This window comes from Jaculus jaculus, chromosome 14 (genome assembly GCF_020740685.1).
Source record: "Jaculus jaculus isolate mJacJac1 chromosome 14, mJacJac1.mat.Y.cur, whole genome shotgun sequence".
Classification (NCBI taxonomy): Eukaryota; Metazoa; Chordata; class Mammalia; order Rodentia; family Dipodidae; genus Jaculus; species Jaculus jaculus.
Genome location: NC_059115.1, coordinates 71,070,665 through 71,093,715, shown reverse-complemented (window position 1 = coordinate 71,093,715; position 23,051 = coordinate 71,070,665). Strand labels below are relative to the sequence as shown.

The following is a 23,051-nucleotide window of genomic DNA, read 5'->3' as shown; positions in this document are numbered from 1 at the left end:
GACCCTGGGGGAACCTCCAGCGTACACACACAGCACACACTTTACACACACTCACTCCCTCCCACCCACTGAGTCTGTCTCTGAGCAGGGTGGAGGGTGTGTGTGTGTGTGTGTGTGTGAGAGAGAGAGAGAGAGAGAGAGAGAGAGAGAGAGAGGGGGGGGGGGAGGGGAGAACCTGGTGGGGTGGAATGGAAAGGAGAGTAGGGAGACCAATGGTTACACCCCTGTGCAGAGGTGCGCCCTCCACTGGGCCCCTTGGCCTCCCCCACCCCCACCCCACACACACCCTAGTGCCTTTGCTTTGAAACTTTGGAGGTGGCCCAACTCCGTTTCCTCAAAGAGCTGGGAATCTTGATGTGCCAAGCGCTCTGGGGCATCCGCTCAGGGTGCTGGAGGGCTGTCCGCGGAGCCCAGGCAGAGCCGGGGCCGTGGGACTGCCACGCTGGCTCTCGCCTGCCGCCGCGCCGGCCCTGCGCCTCGGGCCGCGCGTGGGGCACCGAGGTGCTTAACAAAGGGCTTGGCGGGGGCGCGGGGCACAGCCACGTGACGGGGGACCCCCGAGCGCGGCGTCGCGGCGGCCCCGCGGCGGGGAGGGGCGGCTAGCTAGCCCAGGGCGCCGGGTGGCTTCTTGACATAGAAAGAAGTGCCGGGCTCGGCCGGGAGAAGTGCAGGTCCGGCTCGGCGTGGGAGAAGCCGCACCTCTCGGCTCGCCGGCGCTGGGAAGAAGCGGGGTGTGCGCGGGGCGGGCGGCGGGGTGGGCCGGGGCCGGGCTGCGAGGCGCAGGGGGGCTGGCTTGTGGGTGGATGGGGAGGAGGGCGAAGAAACAACTCCTTTCTGAGTGACAGGACCCCTTTGCAAAGGGCAAACGTGGGGGGGGGGGAGCACCTAATATCAATAGGAGAATTTTCAGTGTTTCACAGTTTTTATACCTCTTTCAGATATTTTTCTTTCTTGTCTCATTCTTTCTTCTTCTTCTTTTTCTTTTTCTCCTTCTTCTTATTTTGTCTTTTATGTTAGGTTGGAAATACGTGCGGAAGCATGGCTTGATGTATTTTCAGGAGAAACAGTGGCCCATTTTTTTTTTTTAAATCTTTTTGGAGGTTGGAAAAATGGTGGCAACATGTTAGTGTGTTTTTGTGTACTCACTGACCAGAGTGGATAAGGCGCAGGCGAGTCAGCTTTCACTCAAGAATCCTTAAAGATAATGTTTGTAAAGAAAGGGACATCTTTAAAAGTTCTTCCTCATCTCAATAACAAATCCCTTCACTTCTTACCACAGAAGATATAGTCTCATTTACTTATTTCAAAGCCTCTAACTGATATCAGATGTCTCCTGAGAAATCAGGAGAGGAGAGAAAAGCTTATCGCACACGAAGACTTTTTTTTTTTAAAAGCTTGCTTTCATATCATTTAACCTTGGAAACACTTTTCAAAATGTCCATTAGCAAACATCGCTTTTGAAAAAAAAATGGAAAGACCGTTCCTTATGAAGGAAGAAACCTTTTAGAGCAGTCTTAAACCCGTCGTAGTTTGCTGTTTTTAGCACGACTGTGACGGTGAGGGGAATTACGTCCTCCTCTCCTTTTTGCACTCAGTCTGATGAGAGAACTTTTTCTAAGAGTGTGAGATGGAGGACACAAAGACAGTATATCAGTGAAGAGAAGAAAGTGGTCCTTTTATTGCAAACTAAAGAAAACCCAAATGTAGATGAAGTGTACCAGAAAAGGCTGCTTCAAAGTCCATCCTAATTCCCTTGGGCTCAGCCATCTCCAGCCGGTGATAATTGAGAGTTCTTCTTGGAGGTAAGGTGCCCATGGGTTAGGGAATCACGGGAGGCAACGCCCTGCCCTATAATTTCAGAGACATTTTAACTAACAACTTAGACGTATTACAGAACTCAGATTTGGCTACTTCCCCTTTAAACACTACCTGCCCATTAAAGTCATTTTTGTCCTCCTGTGGTTACTTTGCTTACTAGGGGGTCTGCAGCCTCTGTCCTACCTCACCCCATTCCCAGCAGGTTGCTCTAGGCTGGGACATACCTAAGTTGTGTTTTAAACTATTATTTTGTGAAGAACTCTTTCATTTTCTATTTATTTTTGGACCTCAATTCTTTTTGGACCACAAAAGTCCCCACGAGTAACACAGCAATAAATCTGAACAAAAATAAGACAGATTTCCTCATCGATGTGTAATAAAGTTAAAGGACATTGTTTTGTCAGACAAGCGCTAAGTAGAAAATAAATCTCAGAGTCTGGGGAAACAAAACGGAGCGCTGCTGGCATGTGTGTAAATTTACTTTTAAAAGCAATAAATCAATGTTAAATTAAACAGCTGGGTACCCTGTCTAAGAGAAGGTTCCATGTTTAAGAAGACCTTGATAGGAGAAATGTGCTATTTAACAAGACACACACACACACACACACACACACACACACACTACATACACACACAGGCATGAACACATGCACACACACAGAATTTTATTGCGAACCAAAGGTAGGACTGGACCTTAAACTTTTCCTCTAAACTTCAGACAAGATAGTGGAAGGAGAGAGATGCTGAATTGAATCTCTTGTGTATCCTCAGATTTTTATACATGTTTTAAGGCATAGGAAGACAAGGAGGTTTCGTACAAACTGTTTCAGATTCTTCCCAAATTGTTAGCTAACCTCTAAAGTCCTATTTGTTGGCTTATGTTTGTGTTTTTTTTTCTTTCTTTCTTCCCTGTAAATAGTATGACCTGTAGAAATGTTGCAGAAAGCTTATTGGACATATTCTCACTTCATGCTTCTTCTGTTCTTGATGTGGTTGTTTTGCACAGTAAGTAACTTAGCAAAAATAAAGACAACTGTTATTTCTTATTTATTATGCCTGTTTTATTGAGAAGCAGACCTGAGGTTGGAGTAGGACTTGTAAATATTTTAGTTTTTAATTAAATTAATTAATTTTTTCCCCAAAACTCTTCACTGGGAAAACACTTGAGAAGTGAAGGCACAGGAGGGAAGGAGGACAATAGAAAAGCCCAAGCTTTGGCTCTGTATTCTAAGGACAATGCGAGTCAGCGTTTGGTGGGTTTCTTTATTTCTTACTTTCTTTCTTGCTTTCTTTCCAGAGACAATATTCACTAGCAAGAAATTAGGATCAGGAGAGTGTGTATGCATACACTAGATGTTTTTCCATCTCTAAGAATGAAATCCCAGGAAGATTCAACAGTTCTTAGGAGCATCCATTATTTGAGATGAATTTTTAAAAGAAAATGTGAAATTTAGAGCACAGATTATTCTTTTGCTTGCTTCATATTGATACCCCATAAGCTTTATGTTATAGTTATACCGTTATCCCAATTCCAAAGAACATTCACATAATTAGGTAACACCATTCAAACTTCAACAACTGAAAAGTGCAGTTCTTGCCTTTGAGCTACAAACTAACAGGAGTATTTTACAGCATCCTAGGTAGCGTTAACTTTCCTCCAGCCCAAGGTGATAGATATCAAAGGCCAGGTTGCCTGGAGAAGAATGAAAGTTATTCTATTTATATTTAGAAGGCACCATTAAGTTTCCATGATCATTTGTGGCTTGTTAAGTAACTCCATGGCTCATGTCACTCAGAGACAGCTCAGATTGCCTGTCAGGAGACATCTGGGCAGTCTTACAGACTCAAGATGACTTCTGCAACCCTGCTGGGTTTTCCTGGTACTGTGCTTTCCTCTGCGTTGAGAGAGTCATTTCAGCTCAAGGTGAGCTTTTCAGGCACTGCTCTTTGTCCCCATTTGGCTAGGAGGTTCAGAACCAGTTAGACAGTGGTCTCATTTTGGGGCTGGAGAGGCTGCCTGCTCTAATTAAAGACAATGAGCAATCCTGTGAGGAGATGTCCTTTAGCCTTAGCTGGAGGCAGAGACACTTCATCTCACCTCAGTAGTTAGGTGTGTTTGTGTTGTATAATGGGGCAAAGAACAGAAATTTGCAGGTAAGACTGGTCTCAGGTGAGACTGAGCCGATGGTTAAATTACAGTAAGCACATCTTCAAGTCCTCATTTCCCTCCCCATGTCCTGGTCTCACAGTGCTCTGCTTCAAACAGACACTTTCATTCTAACTTTGCTTGCTAGATGGCGCTCGGTGTCTCAGGACCTTCTGTTTCAGAATTAAAGGGCTTTTTAGCACCGTTGTTCTGAACTAGTTGTGGGCATTTGATTAGCACAGTGATGGAAACCTTATTATTGTGCTTGTTTCTGTCATTCTTCTTCTCTTTGTAATTATGGTAGTATCCAGTTGGGAGCTGCCCATCTTAATCCTTATAATAATAAAATTTTGGTAAATTCTGCACCTGAATTTAGAGCACGTTTGTGGCACAATTATTCATTCAGTTACATTTCAAAAAGCACCTTACCTTTTCTTCTAGTAATTTGAGTGAGGTTTTCTAGAAGAAGATAAGTCAGCAATTCCAGATGTTTATTCATAATCCCTGAGGTTTATTACAGGAGTCCAAGCATCCACTATGCACTCCAGTACCACTCCTCATTACTACTTCCATTTGGCATCATAGGAAATCATTAACTGATTTCAAAATATGACTTCTTTAAAGCCTGCATAATAAACATTGATGTCTACAGAGACATGCTTTAATATTATTAATAAAAGTTACTACAAAACTGATTTCACATGAAGAATAATTTCTGGATTCTAATGTGTATTTATTTTAATCAGTAAGCAATTCTCAGATATTCAAAAACACATTTTGGAGGGGTGGGTGGGTTGTTCCTTTGTGTTGAAGCACAAAGAGAAAAAAAAGTGGCTCAATATCTAGAACTTTCTGATGGAAAAATGAACATGAGCCAAAAAGGGCCTGTATATTGTTTCTTAGGATGAAGGTGTCATTTTCACACACCCAATGCTCTCATACCATGCATTGTCCTTTAAAGAAAGATTTGCAGGTGAGAAAGGGAGTGGTTGCGAATGAAAGAAACACATCTCTTTATAGACATTTTACCAAAGGTGAGTTAAACTTATTAGTTACTTTTAGCATTTGGGGAACTGATTTGAATAGAAATGCCCCACCTTTGGGAATATTAACAACACACAGAGCGGGGTGGTTTGGAAACCTCTTGTAAAATATTGGCTGCTTTGGAGAAGAACTCCGCAAAGCCTCTCTTTAGGTGTTAGGCTGAAACTAACAGGCGCTGAAAACCTAAAGAGGGAAATTTACAACTTGATCAGCTCCAGCCACAGACCAAAAACCCTGCCACTGGTGCAAACATATGTTCCAGATTCAGTTAAGAAATGATTCCATTTTTTTCCTCCAGGGTTGAAAGTTGATCATGAAAATTCACATCCAAGTGCATTGGATCTCCAGTGGATCACCAGATCCTCAAGTGTTTACACATCCTCCCCAGCCATTTACTCAAGAGATTTCATGCACGTTATTACATTCTTGAAACCCCAGTTGAGTCTCTGTGCAAACTGAATTCAGCAAGGTGTTATTTCCCAGGAATACACATAGTTTTAAAAGTTGAGTAAACTGAAAACTGAGTATGTTCTTCCCTCTAATAATAAACTAGTCAATAGTTAAAGTATAACTGAGTTGTTTTAATTGCTTGTCTCTTTCCTCACGTACCTCCTGAACTCTAAAAACTGATATTAAGCTGCAGAATTTATTTTAGAGATCTTTTAAAGTTTCATTCATGAAAGGAGTAAGTTTTTATTTCACAGTATGGGACAAAATAAAGGAGTGTCACTGAAGCCTTATTTATGCCAAGAAAGACTGAAGTAAGAGTGCTTAAAAAAATGAGAGTATCTCTCTTTTGCAAACTACCTGCAGTTATTCATCAGCCTCCTAACTCGTTTATATGAAGACCAGTCTAGCTAGTAAGATGTTTGGTAAAGAAGTTTAGAATTAACTCTTTCCTTTTCAAGATAGCCCCTTGGACAATTTGCAGAGGTGGAAGCTAAGCATCAGGCATCTTGGGTTCTTTCCTGTGTGATACTGGGACTCATGCCATTCTCTTTACGTCCTGCAGTTGAATGACCACCCTGCACATTTCAACCAATATTGTTCTGTTAACGCTTGGTAGTAATGGTTTATACTTCTCCATTTCCCTAGGGGGTCTTTGCAAATGCTTACAGCTTATAAATTTCAAAAGAAAAATAAATTAGTGTAGCCTGTTTTCATAATGTGTAAAGTACACATTTCTTTAACTAAACAGTGTGTTTTTACCATTTACAAATAGTCAAGAAAAAAACTTACTTTAAAACATTAGAAGTGCAAAAATGCTAGAGCATTAGTAATCCTATAGAATAGGGTTGGAATCAAAATAAAAATTTGGATAGTAAAGAAAAATGTCTATTAACTTTAGGGTGGTTTCAAGTTTCATCAATCACGTGTAAATGAAAGTCCCCTTTTTGGGGACTTGATCAATATCTCCACTGTTTTGCTATATTATATGAAAACTGAGTTCATAATTCTTCACTGTTTTCTCTGGCTAAAGTTGTTTGGAATATTTTCTTAGGTCTGATCACTTTTAGAAAAGTTATTCTGAAACTAAATTAGTAATAGCTTTAAAGAAGAAAAAAATCCTGATTAATAAAAGGAATTTTGTATCAGGGGAAAAGACCTTCCAAAACTCATATTGACAGCAAATCCTCATCACCCTAGAATTCAGTCAGGATATGTCACCCCACATCTCCACAATCCCCCTTTTCTACTAAGGGACTCCCTGTACCTTTTCCTGCACCTGATTTCCCTTTGCTCCTGAGTTCCAGAAGACTAGGCTTAAATAATTCATTTATTCAAGAATGAAAACTCAGTTCGGAGAAAGAACTCCCAAAACCTACACTGACCAAAGACAAGTAAATACATGGAGGTACTCCAGCTGTGGGTTTAGACAGTGGTAAGTACACTCCAGACCAGGATATACAAGTCCCCTGGTCACTGGGATTCCACAGGTCCCCTTTGTCATCCTGCACCCCGCAGCTGCTAACTGCACTCAGCAAGGGGTCTTTGCCTCCGTTTTAGTGGAGGGCGCGGCAGCTACTTTAAATAAATTTCTCCAGTAGTACAGATTTGCACTCAATGATTCTTGAGACCAAACTATGAGGAAAAATTATCTTTCGGGAGAAAGAACTCAGGAGTGACCTTTAAACTAGAAGCGGCGAAAAAGTTTATGTAAGCAGTGTTGTAAGAGAAGGCAAGACATTTCTAGCTGTTTTGAGAAAAGTAATTGAGTGGCTAACCAGTGAAAGGTTAAGTGAAAAATTCCTGTCTTAAAGGACAGAAAAACACAGTATTGTGAACCTAAATTGCCTCCAAACTGAGAAACTCACTATCATCTTTATTGTAATGCTGGGTCAAGGATAGAGTACAATTATCCTGAAATGTATAGTAATACACATTATTATACAGAAACAATATTGAAACTGGTTTTTCAAGGGTGATTCACAGGGGTAAAAATAATCCCGTTAAAATATCAAGGTTCTTTCTCTTTTTCACTTCTTCAAAGTTACTTGAAAAGTTTGAATTGAGTTGGCTTGAAACTCTTTTTACTCAATCTTTAATAGATATATTGGGTTTTGGCGGTCTCAGCTACTCTAAACTGACCAGAATTGTGTCCTGATGGGAGAGAAGAGAATTCATTCAGAGCCCCACAAACGAAGTGTGTTTCAATCCAGCAAGGTGCTATTTGAAAAAAATTTACAACTGGTCTTGTCTAAGTGCTGACTTAATGTTGCTTAGGGAGACTGCAATGAAAACGATGCCACATAGAAGTGATCTTCCTTTATTGTTCTTTGCTTACCAACGCAACCGTGAATGAAGAAAGCCAAACGGGAAAAGCACAGCTAGGAGCTGAGGTTTGCAGAGGGGAAGACGTGGTGGGCACCGAGCCGCCGCCAGGGGCTTGCTGCAGCCAGCCCTCTGCGGAGGCAATGCCTGGGTGTACCGGAGTCAGTCCTAGGGCTCCAGCCTCCCGCAGGGAGACGAGACCAAGGACTTCAGGTTTGGATGCCCTTCTGAAATGTCATTTCTGGGTTGGCTGAAATTAGGAGTTTGGGACATGGGACAATATGCTCCCAGTAGACACCCTTTACACCGGAATTGGCACGGATCTGACCAGCTAAAGGGTGGTGAGGAAAAGTTGTTCAAAGAAGTTAGTTAGGGTTGTAAGAGGGAAGCCCCTTACCATAGCAGTGACAGAGTGGCGCTGCTTTCAGAAATAGACTAGATGCAAATTCCAGGAGACTCTCGCAGGCAAATGGTGCGTCAAATCTGGGCGCTGTCATTAACACCGGGCAAGGAGCAAGGGAGACTCTACCCACAAGCTGCAGTCCTCAGCTGCACGGTGGGTTTGAGCGCAGATTCCAAGATTACAAAAAGACAGTTTCCTAAACTGGGGGAGTGGTCCGAAAGGGGAATCCCGCGGGGCTGGAGCATCGGGGATATGGCCAAGGAAAGAGTGCGGGGGGGGGGGGGAGGGGAGAGAGAAGAGAGAGAGAGAGGAGAGAGGGAGAGAGAAAGGGGCGCAAGGAGCTGTCCATGGTGCTGGGGAGAGAGCGTCGGCTTCGCGTCCTTTACTTCACATTCCCCAAACGGAGTCCAGGTGTAAAAAGAGGACGAAGACATCAACTCCCGAGGCTAGATTTTTTTCTTCTCGCAAATATGGAAAATACGAGTGTGGTTGTACAACATAAAAAGTCATCTGGGAGGGTCCTACTTTTACTTTTCAGTAATTGCTTAACGCTGTTTAACTGATTTTCCTCCCCAGTGTCCCACACTTTAAAGTCATGTTATCAGGAATTGCTGATGAAGACAGTAAAGAGGAAGGAGGGAAGAACAAGGGCGACTTGAAGTTCTAAACATATCCAAGGATAATTAGCTATTTCCAGATTTTCTAGGGACTGAAAGAACAGCATGGCTTACTCTGCTAGATAACACAGTTTTATTGAAAAGTTATAAAAAATAACTTTCTTAAATCTACTTCTGCCAAATGCTATAGATATTTTTTTTTGCCAGTAAGAATAAAACAGTGATTTACCTGTTGTAGTGCATATGTATAAGCTGGCAGTGGCTAAGAGTTCATTCAACATTCAAAAGCAACTGTCTTAACAATCATGTTTGAACCCCCCACCCCCCAACCAAACCAAATGTGATTCCCTAAAAGACAGGTGACTAGAGAGAAAGCAAGATTCAGGCAGAATTTACTTCAAAATTAGTGTAAAGGCCTGTGAATAGAAATGTAACCTAACTAGTGCTATAGTCTTGTAACACACACACACACACACACACACACACACACACACACACACGTATGTGACAAATAGGCACACCATTAACCAGGTTTGGTAGAACCAGAAATGTGAAAAATCAGAAGACTTGACCTGAATTATTTCAATCAAAATTTTATGTAGCCTTTGCAACTTGGATCCATGTGACAATGAAGAAGATGTGAATTCAAACAGCTGACACAGTGATCAGCAGCAACTGACAGCATCTCATTTGATATTTGATATCAAGCACTAGATCAATATTTGTGAGAGCAATGAAATTTTAATGGTTTTCTTTCAAAACTGCATGAAAGCCAAATTGTGACACTCTTTGCTAGTGTTATTTTAGAACTGGTTATTCCAGGGCATGATATTAAGTAATTTATTGGAGCAAAGCAAAAGTAAAAGGGGTGAAAAAAAAAAAAAGGAAACACCAACAAAGACACAACAAACCATATTTCTCCAGTTGATAAATTCTGATTCTCTATGCATTCAGAGAAGGCACAAATACTTATTGGGATAAAGCCTTTTTTTTTTTAATGCATGGTTTTAGAAAGGAAAAGAAAAAGCTTTATGGTTACTAGGTGATACTTGGGCAGTGAAGCAATAATAAAAGGAAGATCCCTGGTCTCTTAGGTCTTTCTCTTGTGTGTGAAATTTCGTGGGAAAGGATTTCTCTACACTCCTAGCAGAGTAGAATTGACAGGTCTATCTGATACTTCAAGCAGTGTTCCCACAAAGGTCAAATAGAAGGGGAAATAAATATTGAATATTTTTCTAGAATTTATACCTTAAAGTAATAAAATGTAATTAATCTAACTCGGAATAACATCATACAAACCCATGCTTCTATTTTGATTGATAAAATGCTAAACTTGTATTAATTTTTTCTTACAGACTCAGTTTTGAAAAATTTCCATTTAGAAATGTCCAAGGCCTTTGGCCTAAACTGAAATTACTGGGGAGGGTGTCAGAAAGGATGGAGCTAGGTGAACACTTCAGTAAGAACAGTAAAAGGTGAGATGTGCTGACCTGGGTGGGTAGTGTTATGAATACAAGGAACTATCTCTCACTTGGAATTCAACTTTAATTGAAAGCTTAGAAGAATGAGAGTTCTTTTACACTTGAAATTACAGGAAAAATTTAGGAAAATTCCTGACTTAAAATATCTCCCATTCTTCTCTTAGTAGAGAATAAAGTTCTTCAAAATTGATGCAATTCTTAAATTTTTCTTCAGATGATTTCTTTTCCTTGGCGTTTTTTTTTTTTTTGATAACGTCAGTTGTCTGGAAGAAATTCTTAAATTTCACATTTGTGTTCACAAAATTAAATCATGCACTTTTGCATATTCCTTTAGAACTAGGGAAAGACATGCTTTCCAAGATTTTAATAACTCCATAAGAAGTCACTCTGCATGTATCTCTGTGCTCTATTGTATTCCAAACTTGGCAGATTGCCTACAAACTAAAGACATCATTGGTTTAAATAAATTTTCCTTTAATGAAATAAAGTCAACTTTACACATAAGTACATGTTACAGGCAAGTAGAGAATTTAAGGATGCAAATAAGATTTAAAAATATTTATTACAAAGCTTTGAAGATTTTGAACATGGAACATTTATTTCACAGAAAAATTTATAAACTTTTCTGGAGACCAACATATATTAAGCACCTATTATATTACAGGCACTGAATAGACCTATGTATATTGTATATATTATCTGTATATTTCAGGTAGAATGCACAGGAATGGAATATTTCAAGTACCCCATAGATGGACATGCATGTGAGTGTGACATACATATATGCATGTATGTGCATAAATTGTTCTATTAGGTCTTTTAAAAAGCCCTGAGTTATTTTAAGGAAGTAAATAAATTTTATATTCAATGGCAGTTGATTTAGCCTTAAATTTGGCAAATTTGACCAATAGTTTTTCCTCACAGTACTAAGAATTTTAGAGGACAGTATTTAGAATTTTAAAGTTTATTGCACAAAAAAAATCTGCTCTTCTAAGCCACTTTGAAGTAATGTTAGTGAGTCTAAGATCCAGATCTACATGTTAATCTCTAGTTTTGCCTTCAAACAGGATTCAGATACAAAGAACTTGGAAAGATTTTAAATCTATTCAGGAGAGGAAAAACTCTTTTAATTTTCCGAGGAGTAAAAACTCCCCAAGAAACTTCATATAGCTTCTTAGATTTTGCTTAGCATACGTGATAAAACATTGATTGTTGCAGTTTGGTGACCCATGAAATTTGGGGGTTAGTTTTCTCTTCAGACCAGAGCATATAATTATGCAAATAAAGAGCTGTCACTGATCTAGTGAAATACTCACAAACACATGCACTCTGAAATTGGACAGAAAAGTGAAAATGGTTGGTGATGTGATGGTGCCATGGTTTGTTTTCCTGCCAAGTTTCTATCCAAGTTCATTATTCAAATTGTAGACTTTAAAAAGAGACATATCATTCTTGGAGTGTTGGTTGTCTTTTCACTTCAGAATCTTTGTATTGGTACTACAGGCTGGCCACAAAGTACAGTTCCACATCATTTACCTAGGGCAACTTCCCATATCACCCCATGAAACAGCCAAGGAAGGAAAAGCTGAACGATTTGGAAAGACTTCTCCATGCAAGTCTCTCAATTTGCAGGGACCTCTCCAGATTTCTTCCTAGAAACACACCTCATGTCTCTGAAACAGAACTCAATTCTAACAATACAAAGATATAGTGAGAAGCTTTCTTCACAAATCTGAAGGCAAAGAACCAGGAAAAATTGCCTAGAAGTCATCATGGATTAAATGAAAATTCATTTCATTTTTTTTACATTCTAGGGGAAACCTCTGATCACACTGTCTGCTTACTGGTCAAACTTTCAAAATAGCCAACTCTTTAGCTTTTGTAGTTCATTTACCATTATTCCTCTAAAACCTTTGTGCTAAGAATGAGTTCCTCAGTCTAATCAGCCCACTGGCATTGAGGTCTCCCAGTTCCAAAGTTATCATTGCCTATGCTGTTGCATAATTTCAGATGTCATGAAGGGTCCCTCTGATGAAATCTGAGAAGGCTCATGTCAGACCACTGACTGCTAAAGACATCACTACATGAAAGATCAGTGGTGTGAAACTTTAAAAACATCAATCCAAATGAATCAATTAGATCAGCATTCATCCCTTCTAAGTGTGAGGTTTAAAACTATCAGTTACTTTACTTAAAACCTTATACAGATTTCAAGATAAATGCCTGGCTGCTTTGATGACCACTTCTATTCTTCAGTCTTTCTTAACTGACTGTGTGCTATGTTCCTCTTTCCCAAATCGCCCACTTGGTGTACATTCTCATTCTTTACTTTAGTACAGTGCCTGACAGTTACAATGGCTTTAAACCTAAACCTGCCTCCCAAAGCTGATGCTTCAGGTGGGGAAGCTTTAAGCTCTGTGAAGTGTTGATTAAAAACCCTTTCCCAGACTCAAACTGGTCCTTTTGGAGACTAATAGAATATTAGATAAAAGGAGGATGAACAATTCAAGAGACGCCCACCCAGTCATTCTGTACAAAGGAAAGTGTTACATGTTTGAAGGGGAGTGAGTCCTCCAGTCTTTTATTTTATGTTATTACAGCCTGTAATAACTTCTAAAATCACTACCACAATTATCCCCCTTTGCCACCCATATTTCAAGGGTGTCTCACATTTAAAGACCTCGTCTTCCACTCCAAGAGCCATGAGGAAAGTCTTCAAGAAATTTTACAGTGTAAAATCTTATAGTGTAATATTTCCATAATAGTTATCTTTCTTGAATGAAGAGGACAGCCACCACCAGAAACCTGTTATTTTTATAGCGAAACTATGATTATAACAAGACACACACATTTGGATTGGAACTCCAGACAATCCAGAGGAACATGGAAAAAAAATCTAACTTGTTAGCACTGAGAATTTACCTAACTTACTGGGCCACCCAAATCCTCTCAAATGAGTTACAGGTTTTAAGGAAGGAATAGCTGTAAAATTAATGTAAATAAGATAGTTTCAGACTGGACACAGTACATCAAGGTCCTATTGGCAGGAATTTGGGAGCAATTTATTTTCATCAGGCTGCATTAAAAGAACATTTATTTATGGTGTAGCAATATTTATTTTATAAAACAGGTTGATGAAAAGTTGTTCAAATTTTCTTGCTAAGGATACATTTGTATATTAAAACCAAATTACTTAAAAATGTTGCCTTTGTGAAAGATGCAAGCCAAACAGTAGCTCAACTGAAGTCCGGATACTACCTCACAGCTACGAGGCTTAAACTACTGATGAGTGCAGTCCCATCGCTCCTTTTAAATTTCTGCTTTGAAGACCTCTGGGCAGCTTGCGAGTAAGGAAACTTCTGAGGAGGAGTAATACGCTACTGCTTGTTGGGAAAAACAATTTTTATTTTAAAATTTTAAACAGAAGTAGACTATAGAAAGCTCTTGTGCTTTATTACTTTTTGACATATAAACAAGAAAGCAACCAAGTTGAAGCATAAGGCAGAAACTTGAGAAAAGAACAATAATTACAAATAGATGGCCTCCCTCCTGAACACCCATTAAGACATTCAAGGACTGCATGGCTAGGTATCTTTAGAAAGCTCCAAACAATGATCTGGCATTTATATTTCAATGGGACTATTTTGAATCTTCAGTTTGCCAACGACTTCTTTCTCATTCTACTTGCTCTACTAAGTATACTTAAAAAAAAAAAAAGCTCACATTCTACCTTTAAATCTGTACTCACCTAATTTAAAAAAAAAAACACAAAACCAAAATGGGGAGAAGACAAGAGCAGGATTGTTAATAATGGGCATCCCTCCACAGGTGGGCTAGTTCCAAGGGCAGCTTGTTGTTACTTCAGGAAATCTAAGTATTATTATATTTACACCAACAGTCTCACAATCAACAGGTTAAACCCCTCCACTCTAAGGAATCCAGTCACTTATCAGCTGGTGGCCTGCAGTGGTTTGCTTAGCTCCCGTCGGGTTGCAGCAGCTCAGATTCACAAGGAGAAATTACATTTGCACAATTTAAGTTTGCAAATAGCTCTCTACAGTCAAACAAAGTCTTACAATCCAGTAGTTTTAAAGTATTAAAGACAATGAAACAGTGATCTTGTCTATACATTTTTTTAAGAGGCGAGAAAACTGGAGAGGAAAGTAGTCCTTTGGGTGTGAGCTGGGTATATTTACTTTTCTTGGATTCAGCTGCAGAAGCCTCACAAATTAACAACGCACAAGTGTTGTCTTTTTTTTAATGCCACAAAATTAGTTTCCTGTGAGCAGTTCATGTACTTTGAAAACACCACACAATTTGTAACATTTGGAAAAATATACTCAATCCACATCAATTCTCAATCCTGCCAATGGGAAGATACCATTATTTTACAGAATTCACTATTTCTTCTAAAATCAAGAAAGACCACATAAAAGGGTCAATATCATAGCAGTGTGCTTGACATTGTTGGGGCTACCACCCAGGGGCTGGATAAAATGTCATTCTGATTTTTCCTCCTAAGTTGTTTCTGCTTAAGTAACATCAAAAGATACCCAGATAGGACCACTGAAAACAGATCCCTTTAATTTGCCTTCACTAAAACTACAGAACTAAGGAATGTACTTGTATCCAAACACAGCGTGAGAGATTATCAAGTTTTACAGTGTGCTGAAACCCGTTCATAATATAAAAACATTTATCCATGAGGAGGTTTATTTCAGGTTATTTTTCTGAGGCAAGACACTTCAAAGTCATTTTGGGTACATGTTATCACATCCTCGAATAAGGCAGGCATATTACTTGTTGAATACACTTTAAAAAAAGGATGGAAGAACCTCATCTATTAACAACAGTCTTCATTAGATAATAGATTCTTCAATTAATTAAAAATTGATGTTAAAATTTAATATTAATGGCAGCAAAATATTATTTTTGTCTTTTATATTTCACAGTGTTGGCCAGATCCTAGTTGGATTAAAATATGTAACTTGAAATAATAGGGTAAAACCCTAGAGAAGAAATGAACTGCCAAAAATTTAGGACAGAGAAAATTGTTCATCCCATCTCTGTTCCAGCTAGAAAGCAAACTGAAACAAATTTGTAACACTAGTAAGCCTTCCAGAAGGAAAAGCATCCAGAGTGTGCAGTTTCCTGATGATAATTAAAAACTCTATACCTAAAGGGCTTAACGACAAGAAAGCTCAAAGTACGTTCTGGTAAAGATTAACAACTACCACCACCTTTCTCCATTGTAGGATATAAAAAGCAAAATGTAAGTGTAGCATCTAAATTACAATGCCACTCAATACACATCATTTCATAGTAAATTCTCATGAGAAAGTTGGAAATTTCATTTAAAATTGGACAGATCACAACTATACTTAAAATATCTGCTTATGTCTTGGTTTAAACATTCCCTCCTGAAGTGAAAGACTGGTCTAAAGCCTCACATTCACCTGGCAAGAATTTTCAGCAGAAAGGATTCGGATTCAGGACTTTAATGCAAATTTTTTCTTCTGGTCTTGAAATGAAAAATAGATCTTTAGGGAGAGAACAATTGCTCTCTCAAAACTATATGGTACATTTTGGCATTCATATACTGAATTTAAATTTGGCATTTATAGGAGGCGGTGGTACTTAAAAAAAAAGAGAGAGGGGCGCATAAGATGCTCCTTGCGGGGGGGGGGAAATCTAGCTGAAATCAAAGTTTGAAGGGTAGAATAAAAGCTTGCTCCGGTCGGTGGAGGGAGGGCAGGGCAAACGGGCCGGAGGAAGGAGCCGGCGCGCGGCGCGGGCAGCGGGCGGTAGGACCGCGCAGACGCCGCCGCCCCGCCGCGCGCAGGCCAGTCCGGCGCCGGGCGCGGGGAGCCGGGAGCCGCGGGCCGGGTCCGCCTCGCCGTGCGCCGCCCCGCGGCCCGGAACCCGGGCTCCCGTATTGCTTTGACAGCTGCGCTCATCTAGAAATAATGCAAAACGCTACTTGGAAGTGATACGCGGAGGCGCGCGCGGGGCGGGGCGCGCGGGGCGGGCCGGGTCGGCGGCGCTCCGCTCCCCGCCGCGCTCACAGCTCCTCGTGCTTGATGCGGTGCGAGCGCCGCGTCCCCGCCGCCCTCGGCGCGCTGCTCTTGGCCTCCGACGCTTCGGCGAAGAACTTGAAAATGGACGGGAAGCTCTTCCAGGACGTGAGCTCGTGCCGGTCGGTGCCTGCGGAGACACACAGCCGGGGTTACGAGGGGCGGCGCCCCGCACTCCCGCCCCGCCCCGCCCCGCCCCGCCCCGCCCCGCCCCGCCGGAACCGGCCCCGCCCCTCCCGCCGGGGACCGCCCCCCGCCCCGGCCCGCGCGGGGATTGGCTCCCCAGCGAGGGGATCCCGCGTCCAGCCCACCCACTCACGGCGCCCAAGGGCTTTCGCTTCCCTAGGGGAGATTTTTTCCCCTCCCTAGCCTATCCGAGAAACTGTGCTGTGGGATAAGATGGCCTCGGCTAGGTCACTGGGATCAAATCACAGGAGATGCTTAATGAAGGAGCAGATTCAAAAGAGCCCGTGGCTTGAAAGTATCCGAGCAGGACACGTTTTGACAGATTTCAGGAGGGCAGATTTAGAAAAGCCAGAAAAAAAAAAAAATGTTTCAGAGCAAAAGAGCACTTTAGGCCTCCTGTTTTGTCAGATAATCCTCTTAGAAAATACGCGCCGTCAATTTACAGTTACGGTACTGCAGTATCTCTCTGTTGCTTGGATCGAATGTTACTCTTATTTTCAAATCAAATCTTTCAGTTTGACATAAGCAGCAAGTAACACTGAAGGAGGTATGGGAATACATGAAAAGATAAATCTGTTTTTCACTATTTGTGAGTTTATTTCATTTAACCAGTAGCTTCGTAATTTTTTTTTTTAATTCCAATATTAAAAAATTACAAAAGCGGCCTCATAGAAACAATGAGTGAAACAGCTTTGAAATGATCAAAATCTCTTCCTAGATCGCTCAATTATGCAAAGATACTGCTTGGAATCTCCGAATTCAGGGCACCTGATACTTTAACATTGTTAATGATAATTCTTTAGTCTGTAATAGTAGGTCATTGCTATGGTTACTCTACAATGGTGCAACACTTTGCCTTCCCCTTCAGCTATTCGCTGAGACCTGGTAACCATATTAGTTGCCTAGCAACAGTTTTGTGACAGTATCACAATCTGGGAGTTACAACAATAAAAATGCGATGGCTGCAGTGGGTTGGTCAGAGAGCAGAAAGCTACAGTCTGTGCATGTGACTTAACTGTGGGAGCTGTTATGAAGAGAGCCTCTCTTCACAGACGCCCTCACAATGCTGTGCTCACCCCTCTTCTCTGCAGACTCAACTTAGGCACCCACACTTGGAACTGAGATCTGGTGCTGAAGTCATGTTCTTGGGAACTATCCTCAGCACTATTGTATGCAGACTACAAATGAGGTTCTTTCTCCATGTGCTCAGGCGTTTCTAGCAAAGTTCAACATGATTCAATGGGAGGGATGGATGATTGTAGGTTTTGCTGGTAAATTCTTAAGTGCCTGAATGGATTCTGGCAATTCTAGACAAAATTCTTGGAAAAAAATATATTATGTCTGCCTGCATAAGTAGGTGTGTGAAATTTCAAGTTCTTTAAAACATGGAACATCCTAGCCGGGCGTGGTGGTGCACGCCTTTAATCCCAGCACTCGGGAGGCAGAGGTAGGAGGATCTCCGTGAGTTCAAGGCCACCCTGAGACTACAGAGTTAATTCCAGGTCAGCCTGGACCAGAGTGAGACCCTACCTCGAAAAACCAAAAAATAAAAAAACAAAAAACAAAAAAAAAAAGGAAAATCCTGATATTATAGTAATTTTTTACTGATTTATTCAAATGATACCCTTAAAGGATTTTTTTTTTAATTTGGAAGCATTTATATTCTCCAAACATAAGTGAAGTGTTCTAGACAGCCTTAGACATCCCTACTTAAAATAAGATTTGTGGGTGTACCTAGAAGGATGCCTAGTTTCTGGGTAGGTTTATGAAATGCCTGTTTCAATTTCTATAGTGTTTGCAATCTTAGTTTCAGTCCAGAAAAACTACTAAATTGTACTTATGATAGAATACTTAAGATTGTATTTCTCTTTTGAAAAACTATTCTCAGTTCCATAGTACCATGTATCCCCAAACACAATAAGCCAGGAAAAAAAAAAGGTGCTAACTGCCTCTTTTCCTTCTCATTTCCCAAGCTGCCAGCCATACTGGGCATGTCCTCTATGGTGATAGAGCCATCCAGGCCATGATCAGTCTGTACACTTTCTCAGGGCACCTCTCTCATCATTCCACCCACCTCCTGACGACCAATCTAATCTATGAATCTGGAGGGACCAGAGAGTCAATGGTCTGAAGCAATTTGAACTCCTTTATTGCTATTTTGCTGGTGACTGTCTTTCTGAAGGATGAGCAAATTTCCCTGGTGATAAAAATCACTACAAAATCTTTTTACTTTCAGCTTATGACAACTCTCTGCTTGAGTAGTCTTGGGATGGAAAGACCAGTGCCCAAAAGATAACGGCACCCACACTAGCTCTGGGCATTTACCATTGCAAATGAAGAAACAATGAGAATGTGCATGTCTGTTGGGGGTAAGGAAAATTAGTAGGAAAAATTACTAGTAAGCAAGGTAGGTTACCAACTGAGCTATGGAGAATGGGTTGGGAAAGAGAATTTTCTCTAAGAAATGGTAACATGAATATTTTATACAAAAATTTCTCAGTTTTGGAGGTGGATTTTTTTGTTTATATGAGACAGAAATTAATTGTCTTTTTTCCTGTATTTGTTGTTTTATAATTTCATACACATATATTGTATAAACCTACATTAGCTTCTCATCCTCCTCCCACTGAACCCCTTTCTTCCTCCCCCGACATCATTGAGAAGAATGATTTCTTGTCTGCCAGCAACAACTAAATACCAAATATCTCCTGAAAGTAGATTTTTAATATTCAAAAAATAGTGCCTGGATGTTAGGTTACTGCATATATATCTTGGTCTACAGGCACACATTTCAAATATATTTAGAAATCATTTTCAAAAATCTAGGGAGCATGGGCATGGGGGTGTATGCTCTGAGTTAGAGGCCAGCCTGGGGCTACCAAGTGAGTTCCAGATCAGCTCGAGTTAAGTGAGACCCTGCCTTGAAAAAACACCCACCCTACCAACCACCCAATATGACAACTACCCATGACAGTATTCAGTGAATAAAAACGTTTGAAAGCAGTATTCTAACATTTTAAAAATATATTACTTAAGGGGAAGTTAAAGAGTGATGGTTTCAGGCTGGAGAGATTGCTTAGTGGTTAAGGCACTTGCCTTCAAAGACAAAGGATACATGTTCAATTCCCCAGGACCCATGTAAGCCAGATGTACAAGGTGGCTCATGCACCTGGAGTTCATTTGCAGTGGTTAGAGGCCCTGGCATGTCCATTTCTCTCTCTCTCTCTCCCCTTACTTAAATAATAATGATAATAAAGAGTGGTAGTTTCCAGTGACTTTGCTAAGGACAGATAATTCCAGAGAGCACAAGGGAAGTGTAGCGGGCATATGATGTCATACAAGGAAAAGTCTCAGAGATAAGTGTGGATTCACTGAGCTACTTGTGACTATCCCTTAGAAAGAAATTCCTATTAGGAGGTTTGATGTGACCGAGGTGGCAGTCGTCGAAGATCCTGAGTGTGGCAGTGGGGAGGAGTTGTACTGCACTGGACCAAATGTGTGTTCCCAATGTGCTGTATTAAGAGCCAGGGCCTCTGGGCGGTGATGAGGCCATTAGGCGAAACTACACAGAGGATTAGTGCTTTTACCAAGGACACCCCAGAAGTTGCTCATCCTTTACATGTAAGTAAACCACTGCCTATGAGTACATGAGACACTGGATCTTCTACACACTGGTCTCATACTGTCTTCCAAGACTATGAAAAAATAAGTCTACTGTTTATTTTAAAAAGATTGATCTTTTTATTCCATTGAATAAAAACACTAGGTACTACCTTATCTGATCATTAAAGCATATAAAAGGCTAAAATTTAGGCCAGTAAAAAAAAGAGCACCCATAGGAGATGAGCTTCACACTAACTACACTAAAGACAGCAATGCAGAGACGCAGGTATCTGGGGTGTATTTGCAGTGGCTTGAGGATCTGGTGTGCCCATACTCTCTCTCCATTTCTGTCTCTGTCTCTCTGCTTCCGAATAAATAAATACAATACACACACACACAAAAAAATAAAATAAAATAAAAAGCAGAATCCCACTGTTCCATTTCAAAAAATGCCCTTGCACATTCTCAGCTAGTTGTTCTTAGTGTACTGGTAGGCATCTCTGCGGGTATTTTGGACACTTGTAAGAATATTTCTAGTGTCCAGGATAATTAAGGGTGTGACTGGCACTGAGTGGAAGACAGAGATAGGTGGACATCTCATAATTTTCGTGGTATACAGCATACTGAGCTGTTCTGTAATCCGACATGGCTTCAAACTCCTAAACCTATCATGCTGAAAAACCTGCTTATAATTATAGGGGCTTGTCATTTGAATCCATTCTACAAGTAAACCCAAAGTATTTTTTTCATACATTTTCAGTATCTGCTGGATTTTCCAGGAATGCAGTTATCCTCTAAAGTGGAGGGTTGTGTGCTTGTGTTTGTCAGAATAACATCAAGTGGTTTACTCCATACAAACATCCAGTCACCGATGGCACTGCTGCCCATGGGACGGAGGAGCCAGTCAGCATGCCTGTAAACATGAGCCCGCATTCACAGCTGTCAAGTTCATGGTAATTCTATGCACAAGACCAAGGATCTAACTACTTTTATTAGGCCTGCTCATGTAGACTGGCTAGAGCTCTTTAAATACTGAAATCCATATTACTTTTCTTATGAATTACCTTCATTCTTTCTATATATCAGCTAGAGCATTGGAAAAACATGTATTTTTTTAATAAGAGGAGGTAGTTAGGTAATCAAGGGTCAGATTATATTAGAAACTGACTGAATACTCACTGAACACAACCTATCACTCTTATCCTTAGTAAAGCATAAAATACCAACCTCTTCTTTTGTTTTTATTTTCTTTTCTATATGTTTTTTCCACAAATACTGTTTGTCAATGGTATTACTCATTGTGAAATAATTAAGTCAGGAGATTTCTAATTAAAATACCACACTGAACATACCGCCCTCAACACGCCCAGTCTCCTCTGATCTTGGAAGCTAAGCAGGGTTGGACCTGGTTAGTACTTGGATGGGAGACCGCCTGGGAATACTGGGTGCTGTAGGCTAAAAAACATGAAATGCAAAGTCAGGCATGGTGGTTTATGCCTTTAATCCCAGCACTCAGGATACTGAGGTAAGAGATTACTGAGTTTGAGGTCAGCTTGGCCTACAAAGTGAATTTTAAGTCAGCTTGGACTACATTGAGACCCTCACTCAAAACAACCAACAGTAGCAAAACAACAAGGTGAACTGTAGCCAGTTTCAAAATAGTAAACATAGCACAAATGGTCAAGAGCACCAGAAACTTTCAGAATGTCAGGTGAGATCATATAAGAAAGATCAAATAGTTAAAATGCATGTTTCTTCAAAAGGCTAAGTATTTAAGAAAAAGTAAAATATTGGAAGTAGTCAGAAGGGTTGCATTCATTTAAGCTTTAAAAGGTTTTTTATTCTTTTATTTATTTGCAAGCAGAGAAAGATGGAAAAGAGACAAGAAAGAGAGAGAGAGATAACAGGTGTGCCAGGGCCTCCAGGTGTGGTGAACTCCAGACACTTGCACCACTGTGCATCTGGCTTTATGTGGGCACTGGGAATTGAACCTGGGTCATTGGGCTTTGCATATAAGTGTCCAACTGCTGAGCCACCTCTTCAGCCCTTTATTTAATTTATTGTATGCACACCTCTATGGGTGCTCCAGGGTCTCTTGCCATTCCAAACTAACTCCAAACACATATATCATGGGTGCCAGGGAACCAAACTGGGGCCAGTAGGCTTTGTAAGCAAGCACTGGTAACTGCTGAGCAATCTCCACAGGCCATACTTTTAGAAATAAAACAAAACATGGTTAAAATTAGCACTGAGGAGGCTAGGGAGATTGCTCAGAGGTTAAGGGCTTGCTGGCAAGGTCTAATGGCTTGGGTTCAATTCCCCAGTACCCATGTAAAAGCTGGATGCACACAGTGGTACATGCTTCTGGAATTCGTCTGCAGTGGCAAGAGGCCCTAGCACGCCCATATTCTCTCTCTCTCTCTCTCTCTCTCTCTCTCTCACACACACACACACACAATTTCTACCTCTTACTTTCTCAAGTAAAAAAAAAAAAAGTTAGCACTGAGAGTGCAATGGTGAAAGAACAGGTCGGGAGACATCAAAACCTTACTGTATCTTCCATCTTGTCGAGCTCTCTTACAACTACTTGTGGTGACTCCAATCTAAGTGTTTCTTACAAGCCAGCCCTGCACACATTCCTATTTACCTCATCTTAGTGCTTTGAACATTTGGAGGCAATGGCAGTGCCTGGGAGAAAAGTATACTAAAATATGCTGCTGGGTTAGCTAATATCCTGATAACATTTTTTTTTTTTTTGAGGTGGGGGCTCACTCTGGCCCAGGCTGACCTGAAATTCACTATGCAGTCTCAAGCTGGCCTGGAACTCACAGTGATCCTCCTACCTCGGACTCCACTTGGACTAAAGGCATGTGCCACCATGCCTGGCTTGATCACTGTTTTTACACA

General features: G+C 40.8%; 1 protein-coding gene and 1 pseudogene across 5 annotated transcripts in view; one reads left to right on the top strand and one right to left on the bottom strand.

Moving 5' to 3' along the window:
- Fam172a (family with sequence similarity 172 member A) overlaps positions 1 to 23,051 on the bottom strand; it is a 438,504-nt gene that overhangs the window by 13,388 nt on the left and 402,065 nt on the right. For 4 of the 5 annotated variants that reach the window (XM_045134031.1, XM_045134026.1, XM_045134030.1 and 1 more), the window contains one exon: positions 16,331 to 16,485. The exons of the other annotated variant lie outside the window; for it this stretch is intronic. In XM_045134031.1, the coding sequence (XP_044989966.1) occupies positions 16,343 to 16,485 (143 nt within the window). In that variant the 3' untranslated portion in view covers positions 16,331 to 16,342. Of the gene's footprint in view, positions 1 to 16,330; positions 16,486 to 23,051 lie in introns of those variants that run through there. 5 annotated transcript variants of the gene reach the window in all.
- On the top strand, positions 21,483 to 21,600 carry LOC123454875 (annotated as a pseudogene).